Source organism: Exophiala spinifera (assembly GCF_000836115.1).
Source record: "Exophiala spinifera strain CBS 89968 unplaced genomic scaffold supercont1.9, whole genome shotgun sequence".
Classification (NCBI taxonomy): Eukaryota; Fungi; Ascomycota; class Eurotiomycetes; order Chaetothyriales; family Herpotrichiellaceae; genus Exophiala; species Exophiala spinifera.
Genome location: NW_015622521.1, coordinates 1612560 through 1627959, shown reverse-complemented (window position 1 = coordinate 1627959; position 15400 = coordinate 1612560). Strand labels below are relative to the sequence as shown.

Below are 15400 nucleotides of genomic sequence, written 5' to 3'. Positions count from 1 at the left end.
TGAGCAGCAATTTTTGAGATTCTTCCAGAGGCCATTTGATCTTGCAATGGATGGGAGTCTAGGAGCAACCGAAATGGCAGAAACGATGGTCGCGTGCTCGCGAGACCAACAAGAAAGTCCAAGCAGGTCGATGTACCAGCGTTCCGGAGCCCGGAAGCGTGCAAAGTGCCGTTGTGTCAGGCAGGAATCATGACAACGAACGAACCATGGCATGGACATTGATTGTGCGAGCAATGCGAGCGAGCGTGAGACGGAGTAAGATAGATAAGAACGATCGCCGTGGGTTTTGTCTGGGTTTAGGGTTTCCCCAAAGGGCAAGGAATACGCTGGTGTTATACGGGGGTTTAGGAGAGTCCACTCAGGTATACAGGCTTTCGGAACGGATAGATTGGGTCGCCGTTTATGCATCCGTCCTTTTATTAGTCGTACAATACTCAGTCTTTGCTTCAGCTGCATCATTCCCTATTGGTGACACACACTCGCGAGGGCAAGGCTGTGTAGGAGATCTGACAAGGTCGTTTGACAAGGTCGTACTACAGTTCCGGCTACACAAGGACATCACAGCAACCATCCTGCCTTTTGGGATCTACGTGTCTGCTGTCAGAGGAGGAGTGTTCGGTCTGAGGTGTTCTGCTATATACTTCCCGGCGATGGCCACGACAATGCCTGACCGAGGTCGACGGGCTATAATGCTATCTCTACGTACGCGCCATCTTGGTAGCGATCTGGTCAGTGTGTACGTACTAGGACACGTTGGAAGGGCGGCGCCATGATACATGAGTATGTAGGCATGATCGTACTTGATACCTGCGGGTGGGAAACAGATCGCAACGACCGACGTCGTATTCCTCCTCGTACTCCGCATCTCAAAGCACGATGCCAATCCTCTGCGCCTCGTTCATTGCGAATCGAAAAGATCAATATTACTAGTACTTGTGATTGTCTGTAGCACTCAAGAGAGTTTCGTTCAGTTGTTCTGGGTGGATACAGTAGTTATACTTGAGATGTTCTCGGATGCAAAACTCTATGCGCCCCGGATGCAGACGATCCTATACTTGTGCAAGGCGGCGAACCATCCGAGATCCGATGCATAAACACCAGTCACAGCATAGACCAGGAACGGTCGAATGCCTTTTCCGGCAGCCTCGCGTTTATGCCTGCAGCCTCGACAACTTCACTCCATGCCATGGCTTCAAATTTCCCATCATGCGGTTTCTACTCCGTCCTCCCATCTATTATTGATGGCTTGGTCTCTTGTCCGGCGTTAAGGATTGTGCCGTCATCTCTTGTGTTTTTTTTGTCCTTTCGGTGGTTCTGCATCCGATGAATATTGCGTCTTCGTCCTTCTCACAGCGGGCCCCAGCGATCGTGCCACAGACATCATATTCTTCCTTTCGACTGTATATATCTCCTTGACCTTGCTGTAATAGACATTCGCACTATTTTTCCCACCGGAATCCTCTGCTTCTATTCTTGCTTACTTACCAGTTACGTTCCTTTTAAGCTTTCTGGCCATACCATATCCCTTCGAGTCAACTAACATTGAAGTGTAAATCAATTGGGACACCGAGACCTCTGGGAAATATACAGACAACAGTCCTCCCCACCTGCAAGACATCGTCGATATGTCTCTCGTGGGGAATTTCACCGCCAACGCGGACCACACTGCCGAGATGCGTGGTGCTGGTGCACCTGGCCTCCACCGACGGAGCAGCGAAGTCGAAGAAACATATCATCCGTTTAGCAGACGCTCGCATGACCTAGACCGTCGGACAACCAACGAGTCCTCCAAGCATGACATCGAAGCCATTCAAGAAGCAAAGCTGGAGAGCTCGAGCGGCTCAGAGGACGAGGAAGGCCACGAGCAGATAAGAGAGCTTGCTCGGCAGTTTACTCGCGACTCAATAGGTTCCACGGCTGGTGCCAATCCCTTTCATGCAGAACCAGGCTCCAGTCTCGATCCTGCTTCGGAAAACTTCAGACCGCGCGCATGGACAAAGGCCATGTTCCAGTTAGAGTCCTCGGACGATCGCTTCCTCGCAAGGACCGCAGGTGTTGCCTTCCGTAATCTGAGTGCGCATGGTTTCGGAGCGGCAACAGATTATCAGAAGTCGGTAGGCAATATCTGGCTCGAAAGTGTCGGGATTGCTCGCAGGCTGATGGGCGTTGGGCAACGCCGAATCGACATCCTTCGCAACTTTGACGGCCTGATCAAGCCTGGAGAGATGCTTGTTGTCTTGGGTCCTCCTGGATCCGGGTGCTCAACTTTCCTCAAAACCATTGCAGGAGAAACCCATGGTTTCAACGTGGATGAAGGCTCATACGTCAATTACCAGGGTATCAGTTACCAGGAGATGCACAAACACTTCCGTGGCGAAGCAATATACACCGCCGAGCAGGATGTCCACTTTCCTCAATTGTCCGTGGGAGATACTCTGTACTTTGCCGCTCGCGCAAGAGCGCCTCGACATGTTCCTGGGGGCGTTTCGAGAAACATGTACGCCGAGCACATGCGAGATGTTATCATGGCCATGTTTGGCATTCGTCACACCTTCAACACCAAGGTGGGCAACGACTTCGTCCGAGGAGTGAGTGGAGGTGAACGCAAGCGTGTCAGTATCGCCGAGGCCTTCTTGAACATGTCTCCGCTGCAGTGCTGGGACAACAGTACTCGTGGCTTGGACAGTGCCAATGCCATTGAATTCTGCAAGAGCCTGCGAATTTCAACCGACATCCTGAACTCGGCGGCCGCGGTCGCCATCTACCAGGCACCGCAAAGCGCGTATGACATCTTCGACAAGGCCATCGTTCTCTACGAAGGACGTCAGATTTACTTCGGCCACAAGGATGAGGCAAAAGATTACTTCGTTCGCCTGGGTTTCGTTTGTCCGGATCGTCAAACCACGGCCGATTTCTTGACTTCCATGACAAGCCCTTCAGAAAGAATCGTACGTGAGGGCTTCGAAAACAGAGTCCCTCGCACGCCAGACGAGTTTGCACAAGCCTGGAAGGATAGCCCGGACCGAGCGCGCTTGCTTGAGGAGATCGAAGCTTTCAATCGAGAACACCCCATTGGTGGACCCGACCTGGAGAGATTCAAGGAATCTCGAAAATTGCAACAGGCCAAACGACAAAGAGTGTCTTCGCCATGTGAGTCCTTATTTTCTCGTGTTGCATGAGATGCAACCTCTGCAACTTCCCTGCTTTCCAAGTACTAATCCTCGAGCAGATACTCTGTCCTACGGCCAACAAGTTCGCCTTTGTCTATGGCGTGGTTTTAAGCGACTTGCGGCCGATCCCAGTCTCACTTTAACGCAGGGTAAGTGGCAATCTGATTACCTGCCTCATCTGTCTCTATAGTATCCCTCTGACAATATGCAGTTTTTGGCAACACTTCGCTCGCTTTCATCATCGGCTCCATCTTCTACAATCTTGACCATACCACCAATTCGTTCTACTCCCGGGGCGCCCTAATTTTTTTCGCCATCCTGATGAACGCGTTCGGCTCTGCTTTGGAAATCTTGACCCTGTACGCCCAAAGGCCAATAGTCGAGAAGCATGCCCGATATGCCCTGTATCATCCCTCGGCCGAAGCGTTCGCCTCCATGCTGACGGATATGCCTTATAAGATTTTCAACACTCTCACCTTCAACATCACCTTGTACTTCTTGACGAACTTGAGAAGAGAAGCTGGAGCATTCTTCTTCTTCCTGCTTATTTCCTTTTTCCTCACCTTGGTCATGAGTATGCTGTTCCGGACTATCGCCTCGGTCTCTCGGACACTAAGCCAGGCCCTCGCACCTGCGGCCATTCTCATCCTGGCTATCGTTATTTATACCGGCTTCGCCATCCCTGTCAACTACATGCTGGGTTGGGCGCGATGGATTAACTACCTCGACCCGGTAGCATACGGCTTTGAAGCTTTGATGATCAACGAGTTCCACGGTCAAAGGTACGACTGCGCCACATATGTTCCCAGTGGATCCGGATATGGCGAAGGGATAGCACATCGCGTCTGTTCCGCCGTCGGATCTGTACCTGGCCAGACCTTTGTGGATGGCGATGTCTACATCAACAGTGCCTACAAATACTACGCTTCGCACAAGTGGAGGAACTTCGGCATTCTCTGGGCCTTTTTGTTCGGTCTTATGTTCACCTACCTCGTGGCTGCCGAGTTCGTCTCTGCTAAGAAGTCAAAGGGTGAAGTACTCGTCTTCCGACGGGGACAACAACCAGCTGCACTCAAAAAGCTACCTGCATCGGACGCAGAAGGCGGCAGCTCTGGCGCTTTTGTCACAGCAGACAAAGATCACAGTGAACTGCAGCCCATTTCCAGCGTCATTCAAAAGCAAACCGCCATCTTTCAATGGAAGAACGTCTGTTACGATATCAAGGTCAAAGGTGGAGAACGAAGATTGTTGGACCACGTCGACGGTTGGGTCAAGCCGGGTACACTGACAGCTCTCATGGGTGTTTCTGGTGCGGGTAAAACTACGCTTCTCGACGTCCTTGCGACACGAGTGACCATGGGTGTCATTTCGGGTGAAATGCTTGTCGATGGTCTCCAGCGCGACGACTCATTCCAGCGCAAGACAGGTTACGTCCAACAGCAGGATCTCCATCTCGAAACGTCGACTGTCCGTGAGGCCCTCAACTTTAGCGCCCTCCTCCGTCAGCCAGCCCATGTTCCTCGTGCAGAAAAACTCCGCTACGTCAACGAAGTCATCAAACTACTCGAGATGACCGAATACGCCGATGCGGTTGTCGGTGTGCCCGGAGAGGGTCTCAACGTCGAACAACGAAAACGTCTCACCATTGGTGTCGAACTAGCCGCGAAGCCTCAACTCTTGCTCTTCCTGGATGAACCTACCTCTGGTCTGGACTCGCAAACGTCATGGTCCATTTTGGACTTGCTCGAGAAACTCAAGAACAACGGCCAGGCCATCTTGTGCACGATTCACCAGCCTTCAGCCATGCTCTTCCAGCGCTTCGACCGCTTGCTCTTCCTCGCCAAGGGCGGCAGGACCGTCTACTTTGGCCAAGTCGGTGAATCGTCCAAGATCTTGACGAGCTACTTCGAACGCAACGGTGCGCATGCCTGTCCTCCAGACGCAAACCCAGCGGAATGGATGCTCGAAGTCATCGGCGCTGCTCCCGGTTCGCACACGGACATCGATTGGGTCGAAACGTGGCGCAACTCCCCGGAAAAGCGCGCGGTTCATGAAGAGCTTGACACCATGAAGGACGAACGATGTAAACTGGCCCGGGCGACCTCGGATCCCACAAACAAAGCAAGCTATCGCGAATTTGCCGCCCCGTTCTACCAACAGCTCTACGAGGTCCTGAAACGCGTCTTTGAACAGTACTGGCGTACACCATCTTACATTTACAGTAAACTGTCATTGTGTATTGCTTCGGTATGTGTTTTTTTTTCGTCTTCCTTATTCCTGTCATTCGTGGTGAGGGCTAGCGACGACGACGACTTCGAACCTTTCACAATGAGATCTAACCAGCGTGGTGATGCAGGGCATGTTTATCGGCTTCTCCTTCTTCAAAGCCCGCAACACGATCCAAGGGCTCACGAACCAGATGTTTGGCATCTTCATGCTGATGACCATCTTTGGCCAACTCGTCCAGCAAATCATGCCACTGTTCGTGACGCAGCGTGCGTTGTACGAGGTCCGCGAACGTCCCAGCAAAGCGTACTCCTGGCAAGCCTTCATGATGTCCAACATCATCGTCGAGTTGCCGTGGTCGGCGCTCTGTGCCCTGCTGATTTTCGTGACTTGGTATTACCCCATCGGTCTCTACGAGAACGCCGAACCCACGAACGCCGTCCACGAACGAGGTGCCCTGATGTTTTTGTTCATCTTGGCCTTTTTGTTATTTACTTGCACCTGTGCACACATGGTGATTGCAGGTATCGAGACGGCCGAGACCGGTGGTAATATTGCGAACTTGATGTTTTCACTGACTCTACTCTTTTGTGGCGTACTGGTCGGTCCCAAAGCACTGCCTGGATTTTGGATCTTTATGTACGTGTCTCTCTGCTTTCCTGTTTCTTTTCGCGCGTTCACCTACACTCTGTCTCTCTCTCTCTTTTTCTCTAACTCACCCATTCACCTTACACTCACTCATGCACTCACTCAACCCAACCCAACCCGACTCGACTCAATTCAATCCCTTCGACTCAACTCAATACCTTTTTCTACTGTTTTGACCAACTAACAAAATGCTCTTGTCTTCTTTCTCTCTTTCAACAGGTACCGAGTCTCACCATTCACATACCTCATAGACGGCATGCTCTCGACGGCCGTCGCGCACACTTTGGTCACCTGCGCCAACAACGAATACGTCCACTTTTCGCCTCCCTCGGGCCAGACGTGCGGGGAGTACATGCAACCCTACATCGCCAGGTCCGGTGGATATCTGCAGGACCCAGGCGCGACGGCCAACTGCAGTTTCTGCTCCACCCGAGACACGGACGCTTTCCTGTCCACCGTCTCGGCACACCCTAACTTGATGTGGCGCAACTTCGGCATCATGTGGGCGTACATCGTGTTCAACATCTTCGGCGCGGTGGCCCTGTACTGGCTCGTCCGCGTGCCTAAGAAGAAGAAGAACGGCAGGAAGGGTGAAGAAGTTTCGGAGCCCACGATGAAGGAGTCGGCACCAGAACCGACGCAGCAGAACGAGAAATAAAAAAAAAAAGGTTGCCGGTGGTGGTAATGGTGGTGGTGGTGGTGGTGCTGCTCCTTCATCGTGCTGATGACGGTGGTGTGGCGGTGGTGGTAACAGTCCTGATGAACTACTACTGCTCGTCAAATCTACCTACCTACCTACCAAACCATCGACCAACCTACCTGGAAATCTATCTACCGTCTACCTACTTACCTAACCTGGCCACCTACCTACCTAGTACCTGGAAACCTATCGACCTACCTACCTACCTACCCACCTAATGGGCTCGTTGCTTCCTTTTTCCCTCTTCTGCTTCATGGCAAGACACCTCACCTCCACCTGCCCACATCTCTCTCTGCGGCAATGCCACCTTTCGACCATACTCACCGAACATTCTCGGTTTTAATACACCATATACTTTACGGGACTGGAAATGGGGAGGGGGAGGGGGGGAATATTAATCCACACGTGTGTTTGCGCGTGCTTTTCACATCTTGTCACGCACAGGACTGGTTGTGGGGGGGGGGGGGGAGTATATACGCGTATGTATATACATGTACATAGTTATAGAAATAGATGGCATAGAACATGGCGTTACGGCGAAGAGAGACTGAGAGACTCGACGTCGGACAAAAACAGGGGGGAGGAAAGAAGAAAAAAGAACAGGTAATAAATATATTTTCGTACTGGTCCGGTCCTTCCTTTTACAGTAACACCCAGGTATCATTAAATTCTAATGAGTTCCGATCACATCACCACCGTCACCCATGATAAAACCCAACCCCGTTTCAAATGTATGTATCGTCCTTTGCAATTCATTTCAATTTCATTTCACCACGGTCTAACATAACTACTTGCGTTGAAACATCGACACTGACATCGACGTCAACATCTCAACGTCGGTTTCAGTCCAGTGTCCCCATCCCTACTTCCTCCCTCTCCGGGTGATAATCAACCCACCAACCTTTTCTAACCCGCCGAACAAATACCCCATTCCAAAGCTCCACTTCCTCACTCTGATCGTGTAAATGAAAAAGTAAACGAGCATCCAGTTCGTGAAGACAAAGACCAAGAAGATCCCAAAGTCTCTCCACTTCTGGTCCAGTCTCACGTTGATGGTGGACAAGTACTCTTCGCCACTGGCGTATGGACAGTATGCGCACGTTCCGTTTGCCGTGGCCTCGACGTAACCCCTGCCCACGCTCCGCACAAAAGCGCCCGCGTAACTCTGGCACGTCTCGCCGGGAGGCGCGTTGAACAGGGTACTCTCCCCCTCGCGACATCGGATGGGTAGGTTCCTCATGGTGGCCGACAGGACGCCGCCGATCCAGTACGTCGACGGGACGAGGTAGTAGGTCCAGTACTTCCAAAACACGGGCAGCTGCGCGTACGGTCGGACGACGCCGTTGAAGATGCCCACGACCACAAAGAAGAAGGGGAGGACGTTGGAGATGACGGTGAAGCTCGGCGCAAACGCACAGATCCACTGGCCCCAACTCGACATGAACAAGTAAAACAGCATCGTCATCAAGAAGACGTAACCCGCCGCGCTGCTGTCACGGGGGAGGTTGGTCGGGTAGTACCAGAGCAGCCAGTACACGACGGACGAGACGATGGCCATAGGGATCTCGGCGACCACCTGAGCCGTACAAAAGGCGACCCATCCATAGATTCGGGACGGGTACTCGCGGGCCTCCCACAGCGACCGGCTCTGGTAGAACTTGGGAACAACACCGTTGACGATGGTAGGCGGGATGAGCAGGACCAGGAACGGCGAAAAGAGACGCGACTGGAGCGAGGCCACCGAGTTCTCGAGCTTCCAAAACGTAAAGCCGTTGAAGATGCCAATGATGACACTGACAAAGAGTTTCGCGTACAAATACGAAGGGTCACGCCAATAGTTGCGGAACGTCCGCTTCGTAAGCTCGAGGGTTTGGACGGTGACAGGCGCGGCGAAGGCTCGCTGAGTGTGCGTTTCCTTGACAGGCTCTCTCAATCTCTCCTCTTTGATCCGTTGGATCTCTTTGAGCATTTGAGCATTCTCTTCGGACTCAAGCCACTCCTTGTTCCAATCGACTCGCTTGCCATCTGCACGTCGCTGACCGCCTTTCGCCGCCGTCTCGAGGATAAATTCGGCAACGTTCTTGTTGGGAGGGCACTGGGTACCCCGCTTGGCAAAATACTCAACCACCGCCGACCCGTTCTCGCCGATGGGTCCAAAGTAGAATGGGTTTCCGCCTGGGTTGAGCGCAAGAACCATGTCAAACTGCTGGATCAACATGGATGAAGGTTGATGAATGGTGCAAATGATGGCCTGACCAGCCCGCGACAACTTCTTGAGAAACCGGACAATCGAATACGCTGACTGGGAATCCAGACCACTGGTAGGTTCGTCCAAGAACAAAAGAAGCTCCGGTTTGGCCGCCAACTCGACGCCGATGGTCAACCGTTTGCGTTGTTCCACGCCCAGCGAGGCAATGATGGCATCTTGAATGTCGTTCAACTCCAGCAGGTCGATGATCTTATCGACGTAGTCAATCTTCTCTTGTTTTGGAATGTTGCGGTCTTGTCTCAAGATGGCCGAAAACTCAAGGGCCTCCCGGATGGTGGCGGTCTCGTCGTGGAGATCCATTTGCTCACAGAATCCAGTTGCTCGTTGAAATTCAATGCCGAGCGGTCGACCGTCAACAAGCATGTCACCAGAGACGGTTCCGGTGCGCTGTCGCTGGGACAGTGTATTAAGCAGAGTCGTCTTTCCGGCACCACTGGCACCCATCAAGGCAATCATCAATCCTGGCTTGACATAGCCATTGACTTTGTTAAGCAGCTTCTTCTTTCCACCTTGGTACGGAACTTCACATTCGACATTCTCCCAAGTAAAGACACTCTTGCTCTGAGCGATGTTGTTGACCCCTGGCTCCTTGTCGTCCTGGATCGTTTCGGAAGAGCCACTGGACGACGGATCGTGAGGAACAGCCCCCTTTTCTTCATCTGTCGGTTTCGTGTCTTGAGTTACCATCTTCTTGGCTTTGCGCGTCTTCTTGAAGATCAATGCACCTCCGCCTCCTTCGGCAAATGAGAAGGTCTCCGATGCCCAGGCCGTCACGAGGATGTACAAGACCGTAAAGGCGATCAGAACACCGAGATTGCGCCAAAGATGCGAGCGCGAATAGCCAAACGACTCCTTAGCATAGGCAGCACCATTCACAGTGTTGCTTCCAACAGTCGCTCCAGTCAACGAACAACCCTGGTACGCGGGATCCACATTCGGTCCCTGAGGTACCAAGTTGGACGGTGAACACTGCATCGTTCGATCCGAGAATTCATTTGTAAGCACAGCTTCGTATGCATACGCCACCGGATTGACGTAGTACAACCAGCCGAACCAGATAACATCGGATGTCAACGTTCGCATCGGGATGGTGTAGCCGACAAAGATAAGCAGCAGATTGAGCGCCGTACCCGAGAAGCGGACGGCGTCATCAATGGTGGGACTGAGCGAGGCAAACATCCGGTACAAGGCCGTAATACAGATCGTACTGACGTAGACGAAGAGCAAGTTGATGAAGAACTTGCCCGCTTCGACGTCCAAATTTGCCATGAAATATAAAATGATGGTAAACACCACCGCTTGGACTGCGATCACGGGCAAGTCAAGGAGAACTCTGGCGATGACAACCGCGCTGGGTCGGTAAAAGGCATAATCTCGATGTCGAGCAACGACAACACGCCCGCTGACAGCTCTCATCAATTCAGTCAATTGTAGCCAACCTAGGAACAAAACCGAAAAGAACAGCGCACCGCCACGAGGGAATGCGCCAGACGTGTCAAGACTCTCGCCGTAGAATAGGGAGCCGATGATCAGGGCATTGGCAATAATGATAAAAGCCTTTGTGTAGAGCGAAGTCTTGTCACCCCAAAAGAGCCAGAACTCACGGAGAGTGCAGGCCAATACCTGGCGCCAGAAAGAGACAGTGTAGCTTGAGTCTGAAGACACCAGCTTGCTGTTGCTCTTGGATTGCTCTACGGCTTGCTGGAATCGTTTGGTGTTTGCACAGTCTGTCTGGTGTAGCTGGGCCTCGTACTCCTCCACGTCCGCAATGGTCTGCTGGTGGATTGCGGATTTGCGGAATGCGGCTTCAAGCTCTTCGGCCGTCCTGGGTGTAGAGGCTTCTTTCCCGGGCTGAAACTGTCGCTCATTCGGATCTCCTACGGACGTCAAGAAATCGGCCGTAGTCTGGCGATCGGGAGCTTGAAAACCGAGGTCAATGAAATATTGCCGTGCTAGTCTCGCAGGACCTTGGTAGATGGTACGGCCTTCCTCGATGACCAAGACCTTGTCCATGAGCTCGTAGATGCCTTCACCAGCTTGGTACAGCGTAACAAACGTGGTCCGGTTGGAGATGTCTGTCATGACTCGAAGAGATTTGGCATAGTCCAAAGCTGTAGACGCGTCAAGACCTCGGGTGCTGTTGTCCCAGCAGACGACCGAACTCTTGGTGGCCAGAGTCTCAGCGATACCCACCCGCTTCCGCTCTCCACCGGAAACACCACGGATGTACCCATCTCCGACAAGTGTACCATAAGTATGAGAAATGCCAAACATTCTCAGCAATGCATCAATGATGACAGGAATGGTGCCAGCCTCGTGCATTTTTGTCTTGTTCATCAATGCGAACCGCAGAGTCTGGCCGACAGTCAGGGTAGGCATATGCAGATCATCCTCGGGGTTGTAGTTGACTTCTCCTCGATAATGCTTTCTCTGGTCCTCGGCCGATATACCTCCATAGCTCACCTTACCTTCGACTCCGGCAAAGCTATCGCGTTGGTTTGCAATCGCTTTGAGGAACGTTGTGCATCCCGATCCCGGTCGACCTAAAACCAGCATCATCTCCCCATCGCGAACAACACCGGTGAAATCGTGGATCAAGTCTCGTGTTGGAGGATGCTTGCCCACTCTCAAGGCTGGGACAAATTTTGTCACCAGTCGGTAGAGGTCTGGACCGAAGGTTCCCAGGATCGCTTCAGGCAGCGTCTTCGTAAATGTCGCTTGAGCGCCGACGCCTTTCACTGTTAGATGTTCGTACACAACGCCCACCTTCTTGGCCGATTCGCCTGTCTCTGTTCTCTTTTCAAAATGACCGTCTTTGAGGAAGGCACCGAGGTCAAGGTCATCGTCTCCGCCCGATAACGATGCGGTATCGTCTGCACTTGAGGTACTTGCAAAACTACCGGCCCTGGAAGATCTAGTTACTGTCCTGCCGACCGAAGGCACGGTGCGCGTTCTGCCAAGCCTACTCTTAGGTTTTGTCGCCGCCGAATCTCGCGTTCTCGTCCGTTGCAAGCTCAATCGCGTAAGTTCTCTTCTCATCTGCTCATAATCTGCCATGGCGTCTTCTCGACTGACGGGGCCACCGACATCCCGTTCACCCCACGTGCCATCTCGCGGTTGAGCACGGCTCTCACCTGAATCACGAGGCGACTGCACTGCGGTTGAATCTTCAGATAGTGGGCCGGTGCCAGCGACATTGTGTAGATCGTTGACAGTCGCTGCGGCGGTCAGCATGTGTTCTTCTCCTGCCAACGAGGACGGAGGGCAAGCAACTCACGCTGACGGAAACTGTGCCCGTACATATCCCTTGAATGTGTGTTGAACATTTTGGCTGTATGGTTTCCTGCAGCAAGTAGAGATCGTGTTATTGTGTTGATGTTTCACGGAATGCAGAGAGCCTGGTGGGGGGTGGCTCGAGGCAAAGAGCAGATAACAGAGAAGAACAAATGCCACAGGACCAAAAAATGAAAGGGATGATCGACACCGAGAAAGGAAAAAGCTGTAGATGGCAGTCCAAGGGACTTCTGCGAAACAGGGCAAGCGAGCAAGGCAACGATGTGACTGGAACGGCACAAATAAAGAGGGACGGGACTGAGCCATGGATGTTGGGGTCAACAATGCATCAATAATTGACATGGCCATTCGGACTTTAGCTGGGGGTTACGGAACCTTCCACTATGCAACCGGATTTCTAAGCTGGAGCATTGGCGTTGAGAGAGGGTGAGTGGAAGAGTGACGAGGTGCACAGGAAGGGTCCGTTGCTGAGCGGCATCATAGCAAAAATAAGAATGAAAAAAAATCAAACTAGGAAGTCGAAGCGCATGGTGACAAAAGGACGAATGACAAGGCAAGCAAATGGGGCGCCTCCACATCTGCTACAGGACAGACAAGAGAAGCGTAATTGGCGACGTTGGGCCCAGGATGGCAATGCTGACCCGTATTCGAGGCTCCGTCGGGCCATGTCCTTGCGAGGCGGAAGGCTGACGGTCGAGGCGGAACAAGGGTCGACAGCGGACGGACCTACGGACGGAGACGTCGTACATAATAACATAAGAAAGGGAAAGACTTCACGATGCAATGATTCCACCACATCCCAAACAGTCGAGAAATGACAAAGTCCGATCTGGTGTTCCATATCGCCGTCGGTGGCCACAGTCGTACAATACAATTGGAAGATTACCAAGCCGCCCGCCGCGGACTTTCGATCCTCGAATCCTCGCGCGGCCGCTTCGGACTCGAGTCAAGATGCAGACCAGTGCGAGCAATTCTCGAATCATGCGAGGTACCAGGTCCGGACGACATTGCCGAACACATCTCCGACGACGTGCACAAGGCCATTTACACCACGGCCACGACCAGGTTAGATATCTGTTGGCGAAATCTTATGCCTTGCACACCATCATTGTTACTAAGAGTATCGTGGTAGGTATCAAGCCACCGCCCATCCGTATTACTAAAACACCAGCACCAAGAGCATGCATAATTCTTCTTCCCTCTCTGGCTCGCGAAAAAACTCGTGTCACCCTTATGTACATGGGTATCAGTGTGTCCGTCATCACCAATTATGTATTACATTCCTGGACCAATATTGACCAATCGAAATTCACTCGTAATTCATGAGGTGACACATCTCCGTTGTGAATGTGTCGACTTTTTTACAGCCAGAAAACGAATCCAGCACAGACGGCCATCAAGGCAACCACAGTGCTCACAAACTGTCCGCCGTCCAAAAGGGGAGGGCCTGACGCAGTTCTGCTCGCTGCACCAGAAGAAGTGGCAGAAGCAGCACCTCCAGAGGTTTCGCTTGCATGGCCACCACTGGTCGACGATGGGTAAACTGTCGAGCTGTAAGTACTACTGTGCTGCGAGGTCGGGGTGACCGTGATGCTGCCTTTCGGAACACCACTTGGCATACCTGGTGTGACGCCCACTGCCCCAAGGGTGGGCAAGGGTGAGCTAGGATCAATGGTCCATTCTCCTGCAGTGGAACTTGGGCAAAGGGGTGCGGTTGTGGATGGTGTGTAAGCTGCCGACTTGATACCGGTCGGGTTCAACGTGGACCATTGTGACGCGAGATTGCTGAAGTCAGGTTGGACAGGCGTGGGAGTCCCCTGGCGTGTGAATCTGCCCAAGTCAGCACACGCGTATTCAGTGCACCGAATTTATAAGCATGTCATAGTTACCCATCGACAACCACAGAGCCTTGGTCTTGACCACCAGGCGGGCCATACGTCACCAAGCCGTAGTTGTTCGTCTCTTGGATCCATTCGTAGATGATCGCGCCCGACCATGTATCCACCATATCTGGTCCAAAGATGGCGGCTTGGTCATTAAAGGTGCGTGGTGGTACAGTATTGCAGCCATCTTCTGAGAAGAATATTGGCACGGGATAGTTTTCGGCACTAGCCTGAAGCCCTACATAGCCGGAAGTATTGAAGTTCGGAGACGATCCACACCACTCGTAGCTGTTCAGAGCATAGAACTCCAGTCGCTCCGTAACATTAGGACGACAGACGACATAGTCCTGCAAATTCGGTCGAAGGACGGCCGTGTCAGTAGCCGAGTATCCAATAGGGATCTTGCGGTAACCCTTTGCTTCACGGTAATTCTTGAGATCAACAGCGGCAGAGAGGAGGTATGGTGCAGCACCGGAATCGGCATCTGGACAAGTCAGTTACTGCTCGTCCTCAACCTCGACAACGAATTTTCCCTACTCGAATTGAGCACCTCATTGCCCACGAAAAAGCCAGCAGTATTATCATACTGCTGAAAATTGTCCATGACAGCTCGGTAAGAGTCAGACTTGTTCTGAGTCCAAGAAGGGATGCCAGCCTGTCTCTGGTCAGTTTTGTTCTTCTCCTCAGAGACGGCCTGCCACTCTTACCAACTGAATGTACGTTTTGAAGCTGTCCATATCAACCCAAATGTAGATGTTGTTCGAGGCAAACGCGTTCATGCACCCAGAATGGTCTGCGTCAGGATCGACATGGTAGACACGAATCGAGTTGGCTCCGAGTTGCTTCATGAGGGCAGCATCGAGGTTGCATTGCGTTGTGTTTACGAGAGGATCGTCTTCGACCAGCTGGTAGGCAACACCTGGGCAGATGATAGATCAGTCACCTATTCGGTCTTGGTCAAGCACTGGCCCTCTCACCTTTGATGAAGAACTGATTGCCCTCACTGGTGAAGAACTTGGAACCGACGGCAGTGATGGTGGGAATGGCATTGACACTTGAACAGAAGACCGAGACGATCAGGGCCACCAGAGCCAGAAATGGACCCATTTTGACTACTGGTCTGTCCTGAACTTTTCAGATGTCTCGCTCCAAGTGTACAAGCTGTTGTAAGAGGAGGAAATCCAACTGCGTAAAACCAGGACTTTTTGCT

General features: G+C 52.3%; 3 protein-coding genes across 3 annotated transcripts; 1 reads left to right on the top strand and 2 right to left on the bottom strand.

The window, feature by feature from the left end:
- Positions 1 to 1625: 1625 nt before the first annotated feature.
- Positions 1626 to 6702, top strand: PV08_11615 (uncharacterized protein; the record flags this gene model as incomplete). Its single annotated transcript, XM_016385923.1, has 5 exons — positions 1626 to 3150; positions 3230 to 3319; positions 3382 to 5417; positions 5527 to 6035; positions 6264 to 6702. 5 exons carry the CDS (start codon positions 1626 to 1628, stop codon positions 6700 to 6702), a joined length of 4599 nt encoding a protein of 1532 aa, XP_016230867.1.
- Positions 6703 to 7606: 904 nt separating this feature from the next.
- Positions 7607 to 12247, bottom strand: PV08_11614 (uncharacterized protein; the record flags this gene model as incomplete). Its single annotated transcript, XM_016385922.1, has 1 exon — positions 7607 to 12247. One exon carries the CDS (start codon positions 12245 to 12247, stop codon positions 7607 to 7609), a length of 4641 nt encoding a protein of 1546 aa, XP_016230866.1.
- A 1421-nt stretch (positions 12248 to 13668) lies between these two features.
- On the bottom strand, positions 13669 to 15297 carry PV08_11613 (uncharacterized protein; the record flags this gene model as incomplete). Its single annotated transcript, XM_016385921.1, has 6 exons — positions 13669 to 13850; positions 13929 to 14137; positions 14197 to 14674; positions 14728 to 14849; positions 14902 to 15109; positions 15168 to 15297. 6 exons carry the CDS (start codon positions 15295 to 15297, stop codon positions 13669 to 13671), a joined length of 1329 nt encoding a protein of 442 aa, XP_016230865.1.
- Between the last annotated feature and the right edge of the window lie 103 nt (positions 15298 to 15400).